Genomic DNA, 12,498 nt, shown 5'->3' on the forward strand with positions numbered 1-12,498 from the left:
GGCACCAGCTCAGTGTCCCTGTGCCTCTGGTGCTGCTGGGTGGCAGCAGGGTGACAAACAGGATAGCTCAGGTCTTGGCCTTTATATTTTTCAGATTCTGTGCTGCTTTACTGTGTATTTCTGAGCTTCATATCAGGGGATGGTGAGCTCTGTGCACAGAGCAGGGAGACAAAACAATTCCTTCTGTAGCTGGGGACCAAGCACAAATGATCCAGATCTCAGGCCCAAGAGCATAAATAATGCTCTTAAATAGTGGTGAATGTAATGTAATGTAATGTAATGTAATGTAATGTAATGAGATGTAATATAATATAATATAATATAATATAATATAATATAATATAATATAATATAATATAATATAATATAACACAACACAATATTATATTATATTATATTATATTATAATATAATATAATATAATATAATATAACACAACACAATATTATATTATATTATATTATATTATATTATATTATATTATATTATATTATATTATATTATATTATATTATATTATAATATAATATAATATAACACAACACAATATTATATTATATTATATTATATTATATTATATTATATTATAATATAATATAATATAATATAACACAACACAATATTATATTATATTATATTATATTATATTATATTATATTATATTATATTATATTATATTATATTATATTATATTATATTATATTATATTATATTATATTATATTATATTATATTATATTATATTATATTATATTATATCATATTATACTAAAACTATACTAAAAAATAGAGAAAGGATCCAGACAGAAGGCTAAAAGATAATAATGAAAAACTCGTGACTCTTCCAGAGTCCTGACACAGCTGGCTGTGATTGGTCATTAAGTAAAAACAATTCACATGAAACCAATGAAACAATGACCAGCTGGATAAACAATCTCCAGCCACATTCCAAAGCAGCAAAACACAGGAGAAGCAAATGAGAAGCAAAATTTCCTTTTTCCCTGAGGCTTCCCCGGAGAAGAATCCTGGGCAAGGGGATTTTTCAGAAAACGTGAATGTGACAGGGGCCTTACCACAGGATCCTCAGGGAGGGAAGGAACATTTGGAAATGTGAGCCACAAATCCACCAGCAGGGCCTGCTGTAGGCGCTGTGCTTTGAAATCAGAGCTATTCCCAGAAAAGCCCACAGAGCAGGGTCAGGACCTGCTCATGCGGCCGCCCCGTGCTCTCCCCGGAACCCCGAGCCACATTTGCAGCATTTTTATCAATGAATGTCACTTCCAGGGGGATGTTGCATAAGCCCTGTGGCTTCCTCTGCCCTTGCACGGGATCGGGGTGCTGGCTGCGACTTTCATTTCTTCCTGCTGCGGGTTCCTGCCTTGGGGAAGGCAGAGGTTGCTTTGATCCCTTTGGCGCTCCCCAGAGCATCCCTCTCCCTCAGGGCCACAGCTGGACTTGATCATCCTTGTGGATCCCTTCCAGCTCAATAATATTCTGTGATTCTCTCTTATCCCTTATTTCTGGGATAAGAGCCCTAAGGGAAAGGTTCCTCACCCTGGGACAGAGCAAATTTGGGGTCTGCTCTGGCCCCACACTGTCCCTGCTGATCCTCCCCCTGTCCTGCCCTCAGTCAGGGATGGTCCCTCTGCCCAGCCCCAGGGGGTGAGGGGGTCTCAGACTTAATTTTCTCCTTTTCTTTGGGATACTCATGCAAGGCAGTGCCAAAATCATCAGATTTTGTGAGACCAGTGCCACATTTGCTCTCCCACCCAATGGGAGTTTGTCTGGTGATGAGATGGCCACATCTCATGGCTCCTGAGCCTGGCTCAGGAGCAATTTATGGGAATCTTTGTAGCCCTTTTGTTTTGGCTGCACCTTCCTCAACTGCCTCTTCCTTCCTTATTTATTCCTTATTTATTATTTGTTCTCTTTATTATTTTCCTCTTCCTTCCTTATTTATTCCTCATTTATTATTCCTTATTTAATATTTGTTCTTTCTTCTCTCCTGTGTGCACAAAATTCTGGTGGTACTGAGAACTCAACCATAACCGGACAACCCAAAAAAGAAGTGGCATCTTTGGCTCTTTACTCGCCCCATTAACTAATGGGCTTTTTCTTTCTTTAATTTTTCAAATTTGCATTTGTAAAGCTGAAGTTTCTCTTTCCCTGTGTTTCCTCCCCTCCAGATTCTTGTTCCTCTGTTGTCACCTGCTCACAGAGATCTTCCACGGCAGGAGAAATAAAACCACAACTCATTGCTTTACTCTCCCTTTACATCAGTTCCTGATATCTAATTCCTTAAACAGAATTAAACACCAACTGCCTGCTCATGCTGAGCTGCACTTTTGTGCAATTCTCTGTAATATCCTCGATTCCAGTCACAATGGAAAGTATTTCATCAGCATCCAGTAAGAAGTCCCATCCGGCCCTCAGCTGAATGGAGAACTGAAAGTTTGGCCAGTCACTTCTTCAGCAAAGAGGAAATATTTATACTTTTTTTGCTTTTTCCATCAGAAATAAACTATTAATTGTGAGATTTTCTGTGGTTCCTGCCGGATGAGAATTCATCCTGTGGAAACGGCAGTGCCCACAGAGCCCTGATCTCAGTTTCCAGGCTTTTCTGGTTGTGGGAATATTTATTCCTCACCATGCTCCTGGTGTTTGTTGGCTCCCAGTGCTGCTCTCTTGCCCATCCTGCCCCTTTTCCCTTTGTTTGGGCACCCAAGCTGAGCTCAGCTCATCCCTGGCTCCAGAAAAAATCCCATCCAGGCTTTGGATAGCTCAGGATCTCATTCCTGTGGTGGACACAGACGGCAATTCCTGGTTTCTTTCCTCCTGTCTGTCCCTCTCCCACTTCTCCCCCACGCACAAACCCAGCTGGCCCTCTGAGGCAGGAGAGGTGCCAGAATTCCAGAGGGGCTGGAGGGCAGAACTGTGGGGAAATCTCTGTGGGTTTACAGGCAGAGAGGGTCATGAAAACACAAAAAACTTCCACTGGCTTGCCCTGAATTTGGGTCTTCTCTGCACACAGAAGGTGCTTTGAGCTCTGGAGAAACCTCTTGGAGTCTTTGCAATCAGCAGAGCAGAAAAATAGAATAAATCAATGCAGATCTGCATTACTCTGGGGAACTGAGCCCCTTCTTTTTGCCTTTGTGCACCCAGGGACATGTGACCTTAAAGCAGGTGCCTTTACAGCAGGTGAATTTTCCAAGCCTTCCCTCAACCACCCCAAATGGTTATTGGCACACCCAAAGGATTTATAAATTTATTTATTCATTGGTAGCTCCATGCAAAGAGTGGCTGAAACAGAGCTGAAAATTGGGAGTTGGAGAAAGAGCTGGAACAGCTGGAACAGCTGGACCTGTTCTTCCACCACCTCAAGGCCAGATCAGCTCCTCCTGAGCAGCTCCAGGAGATGATTTGCAGCCATTCCCTGTCCTGCTGACACCAGGCAGGACCTGATGGCTGGGGAAAGTTCTTCTGGGCAAGAACAGGCATTGCCATAGCTCAGCATTTTGGGCACTTGGACTTTTCCCTTGAATCAGTCAGGAATTAGTCATACACCCCAGGCAGGGTCAGCAGCAGGGCCAGGGGAAACTGGGCTTTGCATGGTAACCGCAAACTCACTGTGGCAGCATCAGGAAAAGGCTGGAAAAGGCAAAAAAACTGGAAGAAGGAGTGATTTTGGCAGCTCGCTTTGTTTGGATGTGCAGCAGAGGGGGGTGTTTGGGGAATTACCCTCTGGAATTGCAAATGCTGCCCTTTTTCAGTCATTTTGCAGTTTCCTGGAGATTTTATGTGCAATGAGCTGATCCCAGTGGGTACCAGCAGGATCCTCTCCTCCCTCCATGCTGTGTCCTGCCATGGGAGTCTCTGCTTGTTGGGGCTAAATCAGGAGAGATTAAATTGGATTAAATGATCCTGCTTGAAGAAGTGGTCACGCAGTTATTGCAACAACTTCAGCCTTGAGAGGCTGCAGCCAAAACTGAAACTCTTCAGTGTAAATTCAGTCAGAGGAAAGGGTCAGCTGCAGCCAAAATGAAACCCTTAGAGAAGTGTAAATTCAGCCAGGGGACAGGGGAGGGTGGCAGGGTGGGCTGCAGCCAAAAATTAAACCCTTATAGAAGTATAAATTCAGCCAGGGGATAGAGGAAGGTGGCAGGGTGAGCTGCAGGCCTGGAGCAGGGCACCAGAGTCCAGGCCCTGCACCTGCACCTGCAGGGACTCCGTGTCTCTACAGCCTTTCCAGTAAGGAAATTGCTCTTTTGACCAACCACCAGCAAAAAGGGACAAATGTGAGGCCCACAGTGACTTCTAGCTCAACACAACCTCATTCCCTCATGATTTTCCCTGTCCAAGCAGGAGTTGTGTTATCAGTGGGGACAAACATGTGTGCAGTGGTTGTAGACCTCACTCTGGATCCCCGTGGTGGAGCAGGGTGAAAAGTGGCAAACCCAGGGAGAATTTGGCATCTTTCTCCTTGCAGGGCTTTTCTGCCAGCACCCCCAGAGCTGCTGCAGAGCCCTGACACGGTTTGGGAGCACCAGGCACCCAAGGAGAACCTCGGAAGCTGCAGCCTCGTGGCCGGCGCTTCCCCTTCTGCGGTTTCGTCGCCTTTTCCAGCTCAGCAAAAATTAATGATCCCAACATAATTTTTAGGCACAATTTCCTAGTATGATGTCCTCACTTTCCTTCTGTGAAACCATGCACCCGCCCCTGGGGATGGGGATAAAAAGGGAGCACAGCCCCAGGGCCACAGACAGAGTCCTGCAGCCTCCTCAGCTCCATCTCCAGCTCCTCTCTCAGAGCCCACAGCACCATGAAGGTCCTGGCAGCCACCCTGGCCACTCTGCTGCTCCTGGCCACCTGCTCCCCAGCTGAAGGTCACCTTGGTGAGTCCCAGCCCTGGCAGGGTGGCTCTGGGGAGGGTTTGGGGGGGTCTGCGTCGCATTGGGGGATGCAGGTTTGGAGATGGGGGTTGCCCAGAAGGGGTTCTGCCAGGGGATGTGGAAATCCCTGGAGGGGGCAGGGGCCGTGCTGGGCTCTCACCAGAGCCATGTGTGTGTCCCCTGCCCTCACAGATGGTGTCCCCACCAAGTGCTGCTTCACCTACCAGACGAAGCCCATCCCTCAGCGCCTCGTCAGCTCCGTGTTTGACACCAGCAGCTCCTGCAGCCAGCCAGGAGTGATGTGAGTACCCAGGGGTGCCAGGGGGGACGTGGGGGGACCTGGGGTGACAGGGGTGACAGGGGGACCTGGGGACACACATGGGTGTGATGTGAGTGCCCAGCAGTGCCAGGGGACACACAGGGGTGTGATGTGAGTGCCCAGCAGTGCCAGAGGTGCCAGGGTTCACAATGGGGGTGATGTGAGCACCCAGCACTGCCGGGGTGCCGGGGGGACCTGGGGACACACATGGGATTGATGTGAGTGCCCAGCAGTGCCAGGGGTGCCAGGGGACACACATGGGACACTCGGGGTGCTGCTGCTGGCACTCAGACCCCGCTGCCCCAGCCCAGCAGCTCAAGGCAGGTTTTGTCCTGGCAGTCTGGTCACCCTGAGGAAGAAGGAGCTGTGTGCAGATCCAAAGGAAAACTGGGTGCAGAAGCTCCAGAAGCACTTCCAGAATGCAGAAAACTGAGCCTTCCCTGCTGACAGCCACAACCCCAACCCTGCACAGCCTCCAGACTCGGGCACAACAGAGAGGATTTGACCCCCAGCCTTCTTCAGAGGAGAAAATTATTTTATTTAACTTATTTAAGTTAAACTAAATATTGTTTTTTCTAAGCATTATTTTTAAAATAATTTCTAAAAATTATTTAAACTATGTCAGAATAATACACTAAAATAAAGAACATTTCAATCATATCCACGTGTCTGTTAATGAAGGGTCAGCTTTGATGCCTCCTTGCACCAAGGTGGGAGAAGGGACCATGGGGGACCCCTGGGTTTGCTGTTGCCAGCTCTGGTGCCACCCAGTTTGTCCCCACAGGTGACACCTGTGTCTCACCTGAGGCTGCCAGTGGTGGCTCTTGTTTGGGGAATGTTCTGGAAGCACCTGTGGTGCCACAGGAGAGCTGGGGTATGATTTTCTATGGGATGGAAAATCAGCTTGGATCACCTGGCCTGGCTCTGCCCCCTTTACAGCAGCTCCTGAGTCCTTGATGAAGGAAAACACCACTTAGGAACAGCTAAAACATCAACATCATTCTCATTTGCTGAATCCATCAGCAAATAGCTGAAAAAATAATAAAATTGAGCTGCAGATCCATTGTCCCACACCACTGGTAACAGGACACAGGACATGGGGACAGCAGACCCAAATTTCTTTGCCACCCAATTCTTCATCTACAGGCACATTGATATAATGGAAACTATTTTTGTGTGAACTTATTATCCTGACATATTTGAAATACCACACCTAATAGCTGCCTTTTGTAAGTTCAGAGGTATTTGTGCTGAAGGAAATGCAGTAGATTTCACTCATCTGGGCTCCAGGAAGACACTTGAATTAAGGCCAGATAGTAAATTATGAGCAAAGGCAGAGGAGATGTGACTGGCATGTGAAAAGTAATTTTGGTCAAGAGCTGCCTGAAAGGGGCATGGTAATTGCTTCAGCTGGAAGGGGCTGTGTCACACTCACAGGGGCTTACCCACACTGTTCCTTGAGTTTCTGCCTCAAAAAATATCCTGCTTGACATTTGCATTAATGACCTTGGCACACAAAGCAGGAGAAGGCAGAGGAAATGTGCTGATGAGGCAAAACGAGATGGGCTCATCAATCTGGAGCAGGCCAGGACATCACACACAGAGGGATTCCAATGACCTTGAGGGGTGGAGGAGGATCCAAGGCAGCAGTGCAGAGCAGGATCCTGCTGTGGGGACAGGGATAACAGGAATAGGAACTCCAGTTTGGGAGCTGGGAATGGCTGGGGCAGGGAAAAGCCCTTGGCACACAGCACAGGATTGATGTTACCATGAAAAGAGCTAAATGCAAAAGGTTTGGGTTGAAAAGTGAGGGACTGGTCCATGTGAAGGTAGGAAGGAGGTGCTGCTGGTGTGAGGCCAGGCTGGAAACCAACAGAGAGGAAACCAGGTTTGCACAGGGATGTTGTAAGGTTCTCATGCAGGTTTCTGACCAAAGATAAAAACCAAGCTCCCATGGACACCAGTCCCACTGATGGCTCAGGTTTGAGCTTTTCTATTTTTCAGATTCTGTGCTGATTTAGTGTGTGGGTCTGGGTTCACATCAGGGGATGGTGAGCTCTGCACTGAGCAGGGAGACAAAACAATTCCTGCTCCAGCTGGGGACCAAGGACAAATGATCCAAATCTCAGGCCCAAGAGCACAAGCAACAGTGAACTGAAGAAAGAAAAACAAGCATAATCTAAAGCTGGAATTGGACAATAAACCGCAAGATGCAAATGGAGCCGAACTGATCAAAGTAAGAGACCCTGTGAGCAGTTGTACATTTTGGGACCATTTTGGTTCATTTTGGGACATTTTGGGTCCATCTTGGGTTCATTTTGGTTCATCTTGGGTCCATCTTGGAACCATTTTGGGTCCATCTTGGGTTCATTGTGTGACCATTTTGGGTTCATCTTGGGTTCATTTTGTGACCATTTTGGGTCCATCTTGTGACCATTTTTGTTCATCTTGGGTGCAGCCCTGGTTGGGTTCTTGCGCTGCCCAAGGTGGATCCATGGAGGAGATGCTTTTAATAAATTCTTGCTTTATTCTTTAGCTCTGTCTGGTCTCTGTTGTAGCTCAGCCTTCTCAAGGCATCACCACCAGCACATTCCACAACCATCCTGCAGCTGAGATTCCTTCCCAGGTGAGCTGCCCTTTCTTCACAAGGGCCAATTCCCAGAACTGCCTTTCAGAGCCCAAGGTGTCCCTCAATGCAGCGTTGCTGTGGAATCCAATGTTCTCCAAGGCTGTCCAAGCACCTGGAGCAGCAGAATAACAGCACTTCTGCCCAATTTCCTCCAGAATATCCTTTTTGGACACTCCCACCTCCAACACCCATCGTTCTGTGCCCTGAAGGAGCAGAGCTGAGGCAGCCTGGGTGCAGACACCCCCATTTCCTAAGCTCACCCCTTGCTACTCCTCAGGGCTGGATTCATTTTGTGGTTCCAACCTTTCACTCTCCACATTCCCTGTGTTTGCCCATCCCATCTCACTGTCCTTGGGACGTGTCCCCATCTCTGCAGTACTTCAGGACACCAAATCTCCTCTGGGATCATCAGGGGTTTCTGTTTCTTTATTTCTCTCCTTTTGGTTTCCTCCACATCCTCATCTCTGACCAAATCCCTCAGAGCTTCCTGGGCCACCTCACTGCTGAGCTGAAAGATTTTTATAGCACTATTTGAAATTTTCAGGCTTTTTCTGTTGACTTCCTCTTTCTCTGGAATTTCTCTTTCGAATTAACTGGGACAGGACTAATCCTGGGCTCTGCTTGGATCCCTTTCCTTTTCAACCACAGGATGTGGGACTGAGTCACATTTTGGGGAGAATTACTTCTATCCCCCCTGATCTGTGAATCCCAGCACCCACAGCATCCCTCCACTCCCAAATGCCAGCCAAAGCTGTCACTCTGGACACTCTCTTGTCGCAGACATCTTTCATGAAAAATCCTTTCCTTAGGATTTCTCCTCCTGAGAAGCTGGAGGCCTCAGGAACAACATGTAAACATTGATTATCTGCTGCTGTGGAATGCAACAGGTGCATCTGTGATTGGCTCATGTTGGTTGTTTCTAATTAATGGCCAATCACAGTCAGCTGGCTCAGACAGAGAGTCCGAGCCACAAGCCTTTGTTATCATTTTTTGCTATTCTATTCTTAGCTAAACTTCTGATAAAACCTTTTCTCCTATTCTTTTAGCACAGTTTTAATGTAATATATATCATAAAATAATAAATCAAGCCTTCTGAAACATGGAGTCAGATCCTCATCTCTCCCCTCATCCTCAGACCCCTGTGAACACGGTCACACTCTCTCCTGAATTTTCCTTCTGTAAATTCCCCAGCTGTGAAACCTTTTCTTTGCTTTTACTCCAAGCCAGGAGTAATGGCACCCATCAGCACTTTACCATCCTTTTCAGAGCTATTTTTTTCCTGCAGCCTCCATGCCTGGACCCTGCTGGGTGTAATTCAGCATGACAAAGCCTCTTCCTCCTCCCAGAGAGGCATCACTCCTGATTCAAAGTGCTTTTTGGTGTGAAATCTGCTTTTTACCCTGGGCTAAATGCCTCAGAGCAGCCCCAGGGTGGGATCCCCTGTGTCCTTCCAAAAAGCTGACCCTGCTACCCCCAAAAATGCCTTGCAGGAAGGTGGGGAAGAATCCAGAGAGTGCAGAGAAGCAAAATTAACAAAACACAGCCAAGTTTTGCATCTGGGCCTGCCTTTTATCTATAAAGCTGAGTGAAAAAAAGGTGATTTTGGAAGCAAGGACTCAGCACAGCAGGACTGTGAGTCACCAAGAGCAGCAGGCTGGGAGCTCAGGTGACAATGACAAAGGACAGGTGCCAGCCTGGAGCTCCATGCACACCCCTGAGGTTGGGGCACAAGTGGCAGGGATGCTCTGGGAAGGACCCAGCAAACACCTTGGGTACAAGAGGCAGCAGAACCTTGGTGGCTCAGAGGGCACAAGGCAGACACGGGGATGTCTGCAAGGAGAAAGAGGAAGGAATTTGCTCTGGGTGTGATTCTGCAAGAGGCAAGATGTGAACTCATCCTGCTGCTGGGAAGTGGCTCCAGAGCAGCAGCACGGGCAGGAAAGGGTCAGGATGACTCAGGGCTCAGCCAAATGTGTGGTGGTGCCCAAATTCCAGGGCCAGGTCAACCCTGCATTATCCAGGAGGTGAAAATAAATTGTTTTTTGAGAGATAGGTCCCAGCAGAGGATGTGCTGTCCCCAAGGATTGAACATTTGCTGCCTTCCACAGCTTGGGGGTACCCTGAGGAGCTCCCCATGTGCACAGTTCCCTGTGTGACTGTGTTCACAGGGGGCTCAGCTTGAGGGAAGAGATGAGGATCTGACTCCATGTTTCAGAAGGCTTGATTTATTATTTTATGATATATATTACATTAAAACTATACTAAAAGAATAGAAGGAAAGGTTTCATCAGAAGACTGGCTAAGAATACAATAGCAAAGAATGATAACAAAGGCTTCTGTCTCGGACAGAGAGTCTGAGCCAGCTGCCTGTGATTGGCCATTAATTAGAAACAACCACATGAGACCAATCCCAGATGCACCTGTTGCATTCCACAGCAGCAGATAACCATTGTTTACATTTTGTTCCTGAGGCCTCCAGCTTCTCAGAAGGAAAAATCCTAAGGAAAGGATTTTTCATGAAAGATGTCTGTGCCAGTTCCCCATCCCAGGGCTTCTGAGGGAAGGGAGAGGCCCTTGGGGTTACAGCACGTGGTTTTTCAGAGAAGCAGAGCAAGCAGGGCTGAGGAAACACAACTTCCACTCGCTGTGTCACTCTAGGAACAGACTTCCCCTCTCCCCAGGTGATCTCCCAGCACCTCCTCACTGCTGCAGGAATTTTTCTCCCATTATTTTTTTTGCTATTTGAGACCAGAATATCGTGTCCTTTCCAGCAGGAAAACAAAGGATGAAATTGTTCAGTGACCCCTGTGGCCCATTCTCAGGCCTCTCTCACCCTCCTTGCACAGCACACCACAATTCTTCCACGCTCTGCCAATTTGACAAATCCACGCTTGTTTCAAGCAGCATTAATAAAAATATCACATAGCAGCAGAGCTGTGGCAGCCAGGGGTGAAACCCACCCAGCCCATTTCCACAGGCTGACAATGACAATGAGGTGTCAGAAGCATTAGGAGATTTATTTTTTTTGCAATCTGGGGGAGCTGCACAGCACCGAGCTGCTCATGCAATAATCCCTTCCCAGAGCACAGCACTCCCAGATTTTGAATCCCTGTCAAAAAATGACGTCAGGTTAAACTCCAGGAGAAGAGCAGGAGCCTGCTGGTGTGGGAACACAGATTCCCAAGGATTTCCCAGGCAGCTCTTCCCAGGCTGCTGCAGAGCAGCATTGCAGCACCATCTGCTGCCTGCTGCTCCCCAGCTCCCCAGCAGGCAGCTGAGAAATGCCTCACTCACCCCTCAGGGTGACACATCCTGCAGTCACTGATGAGAAAGTGGATCTGTGTTCTCTTCTTGGGGGAAATGAGGGCTCAGGCTCCTCAGAGCTCCCTCAGCCTCAGATCCTGTGGTCAATGCTGCAGGTGAGTGTGAGCGGCAGAAGCAGCGACTCACAGAGTTTAATTGCTGCAAATATTTACCCAGGGTTTCAGCAAATGAACACCCTGCTGGCACTTCTGTTTGCAGCTGCCTCCCTGTGAGGGCACAGCACGCCTGACTCCATGTGTGGCTGCGCATTGCTCAAGCTGATCCCAGCTCCTCCTGGCATCTAAAAGGTTCACAGCAAATCTCAGCTCCTCCTGCCCCATCTGAAAGGTTCACAGCAAATTCCAGATCCTCTTGCCTCATCTGAAAGGCTCACAGGAGATCTCAGGTCCTCTTTCTTCACCTAAAAAGCTCACAGCAGATTCCAGATCCTCCTGACATCTAAAAGGGTCACAGCAGTTCCCAACTCTTCTTTTCTAAAAGGTTCACAGAAGATTCCAGCTCCTCTTTATCCATCTAAAAAGCTCACAGCAGTTTCCAGCTCCTCCTTGCCCATCTAAAAAGTTCACAGGAGATTCCAGGTCCTATTTCTTCACCTAAAAGGCTCATAGGAGATCCCAGCTCCTCCTGGCCCATCTGAAAGGTTCACAGCAGATTCCAGATCCTCCTGACACATCTAAAATGTTCACAGCAGTTCCCATCTCCCCTTTCTCCATCTAAAAGGTTCACAGGAGATTCCAGCTCCTCTTTCTCCACCTAAAAGCCTCACAGCAGTTCTCAGCTCCTCTTTCTCCATCCAAAAGGTTCACAGCAGATCCCATCTCCTCCTTGCCCATCTAAAAGGCTCACAGGCAATTTCAGCTCCTTCTTCTCCATCTAAGAGGTTCACAGGAGACTCCAGCTCCTCCTGGCCCATCTAAAAGCCTCACAAGAGATCCCAGCTCCTCCTGGCCCACCTCAGAGCCCAAACACCCATCCCAGCCTGCAGGAAGGCGGTGCTGCACAGCAGCGATGCCCAGCAAGGCCACAGCAGGCTGAGAACAGCATGTGAAGGCAGGGTTTGTATTTGAGCTGGCAGGAGTGTGACCTTGCCCTTTTCTTCACTGGGATTTACAGGACTAAGTCCAAAGAAATAAATCAAAGGTGCACATGGAGCATGTCTCCTCCTCTGGGCCACAGCTCAGACTCAAGAGCAGAAGGAAGAATGAGCACGTGTGGAGGATGAGGCACAAGCTGCCTTGGCTGTGGTAAGGCACATGCCAGAATAAAAGAGGGAACAGGAAAAGAAGAACCAGGGGAATCCCAGTATTTCTCCTCACCCTCAAATCCGAGAATGCCACAC

The 12,498-nt window shown here is 47.8% G+C and overlaps 1 protein-coding gene across 1 annotated transcript; it reads left to right on the plus strand.

The window, feature by feature from the left end:
• Window positions 1–4,772: 4,772 nt before the first annotated feature.
• Window positions 4,773–5,866, plus strand: LOC134427746 (C-C motif chemokine 3-like). The gene is made up of 3 exons (XM_063173815.1): window positions 4,773–4,890; window positions 5,080–5,188; window positions 5,546–5,866. The coding sequence occupies exons 1-3, from the start codon at window positions 4,818–4,820 to the stop codon at window positions 5,637–5,639; spliced, it is 276 nt and encodes a 91-aa protein (XP_063029885.1). The 5' UTR covers window positions 4,773–4,817; the 3' UTR covers window positions 5,640–5,866.
• Window positions 5,867–12,498: the final 6,632 nt, after the last annotated feature.

This window comes from Melospiza melodia, chromosome 21, assembly GCF_035770615.1.
Source record: "Melospiza melodia melodia isolate bMelMel2 chromosome 21, bMelMel2.pri, whole genome shotgun sequence".
NCBI classification, from domain to species: Eukaryota; Metazoa; Chordata; class Aves; order Passeriformes; family Passerellidae; genus Melospiza; species Melospiza melodia.

What these genes read in the sequence shown, in the direction of transcription:
- LOC134427746 (XM_063173815.1), top strand. Translation starts at nt 4,818, where the DNA reads ATGAAGGTCCTGGCAGCCACCCTGGCCACTCTGCTGCTCCTGGCCACC. An exon ending in CCCAGCTGAAGGTCACCTTG is followed by an intron (nt 4,891 to 5,079) that starts GTGAGTCCCAGC and finishes CTGCCCTCACAG; the next exon opens with ATGGTGTCCCCACCAAGTGC. An exon ending in TGCAGCCAGCCAGGAGTGAT is followed by an intron (nt 5,189 to 5,545) that starts GTGAGTACCCAG and finishes TTGTCCTGGCAG; the next exon opens with TCTGGTCACCCTGAGGAAGA.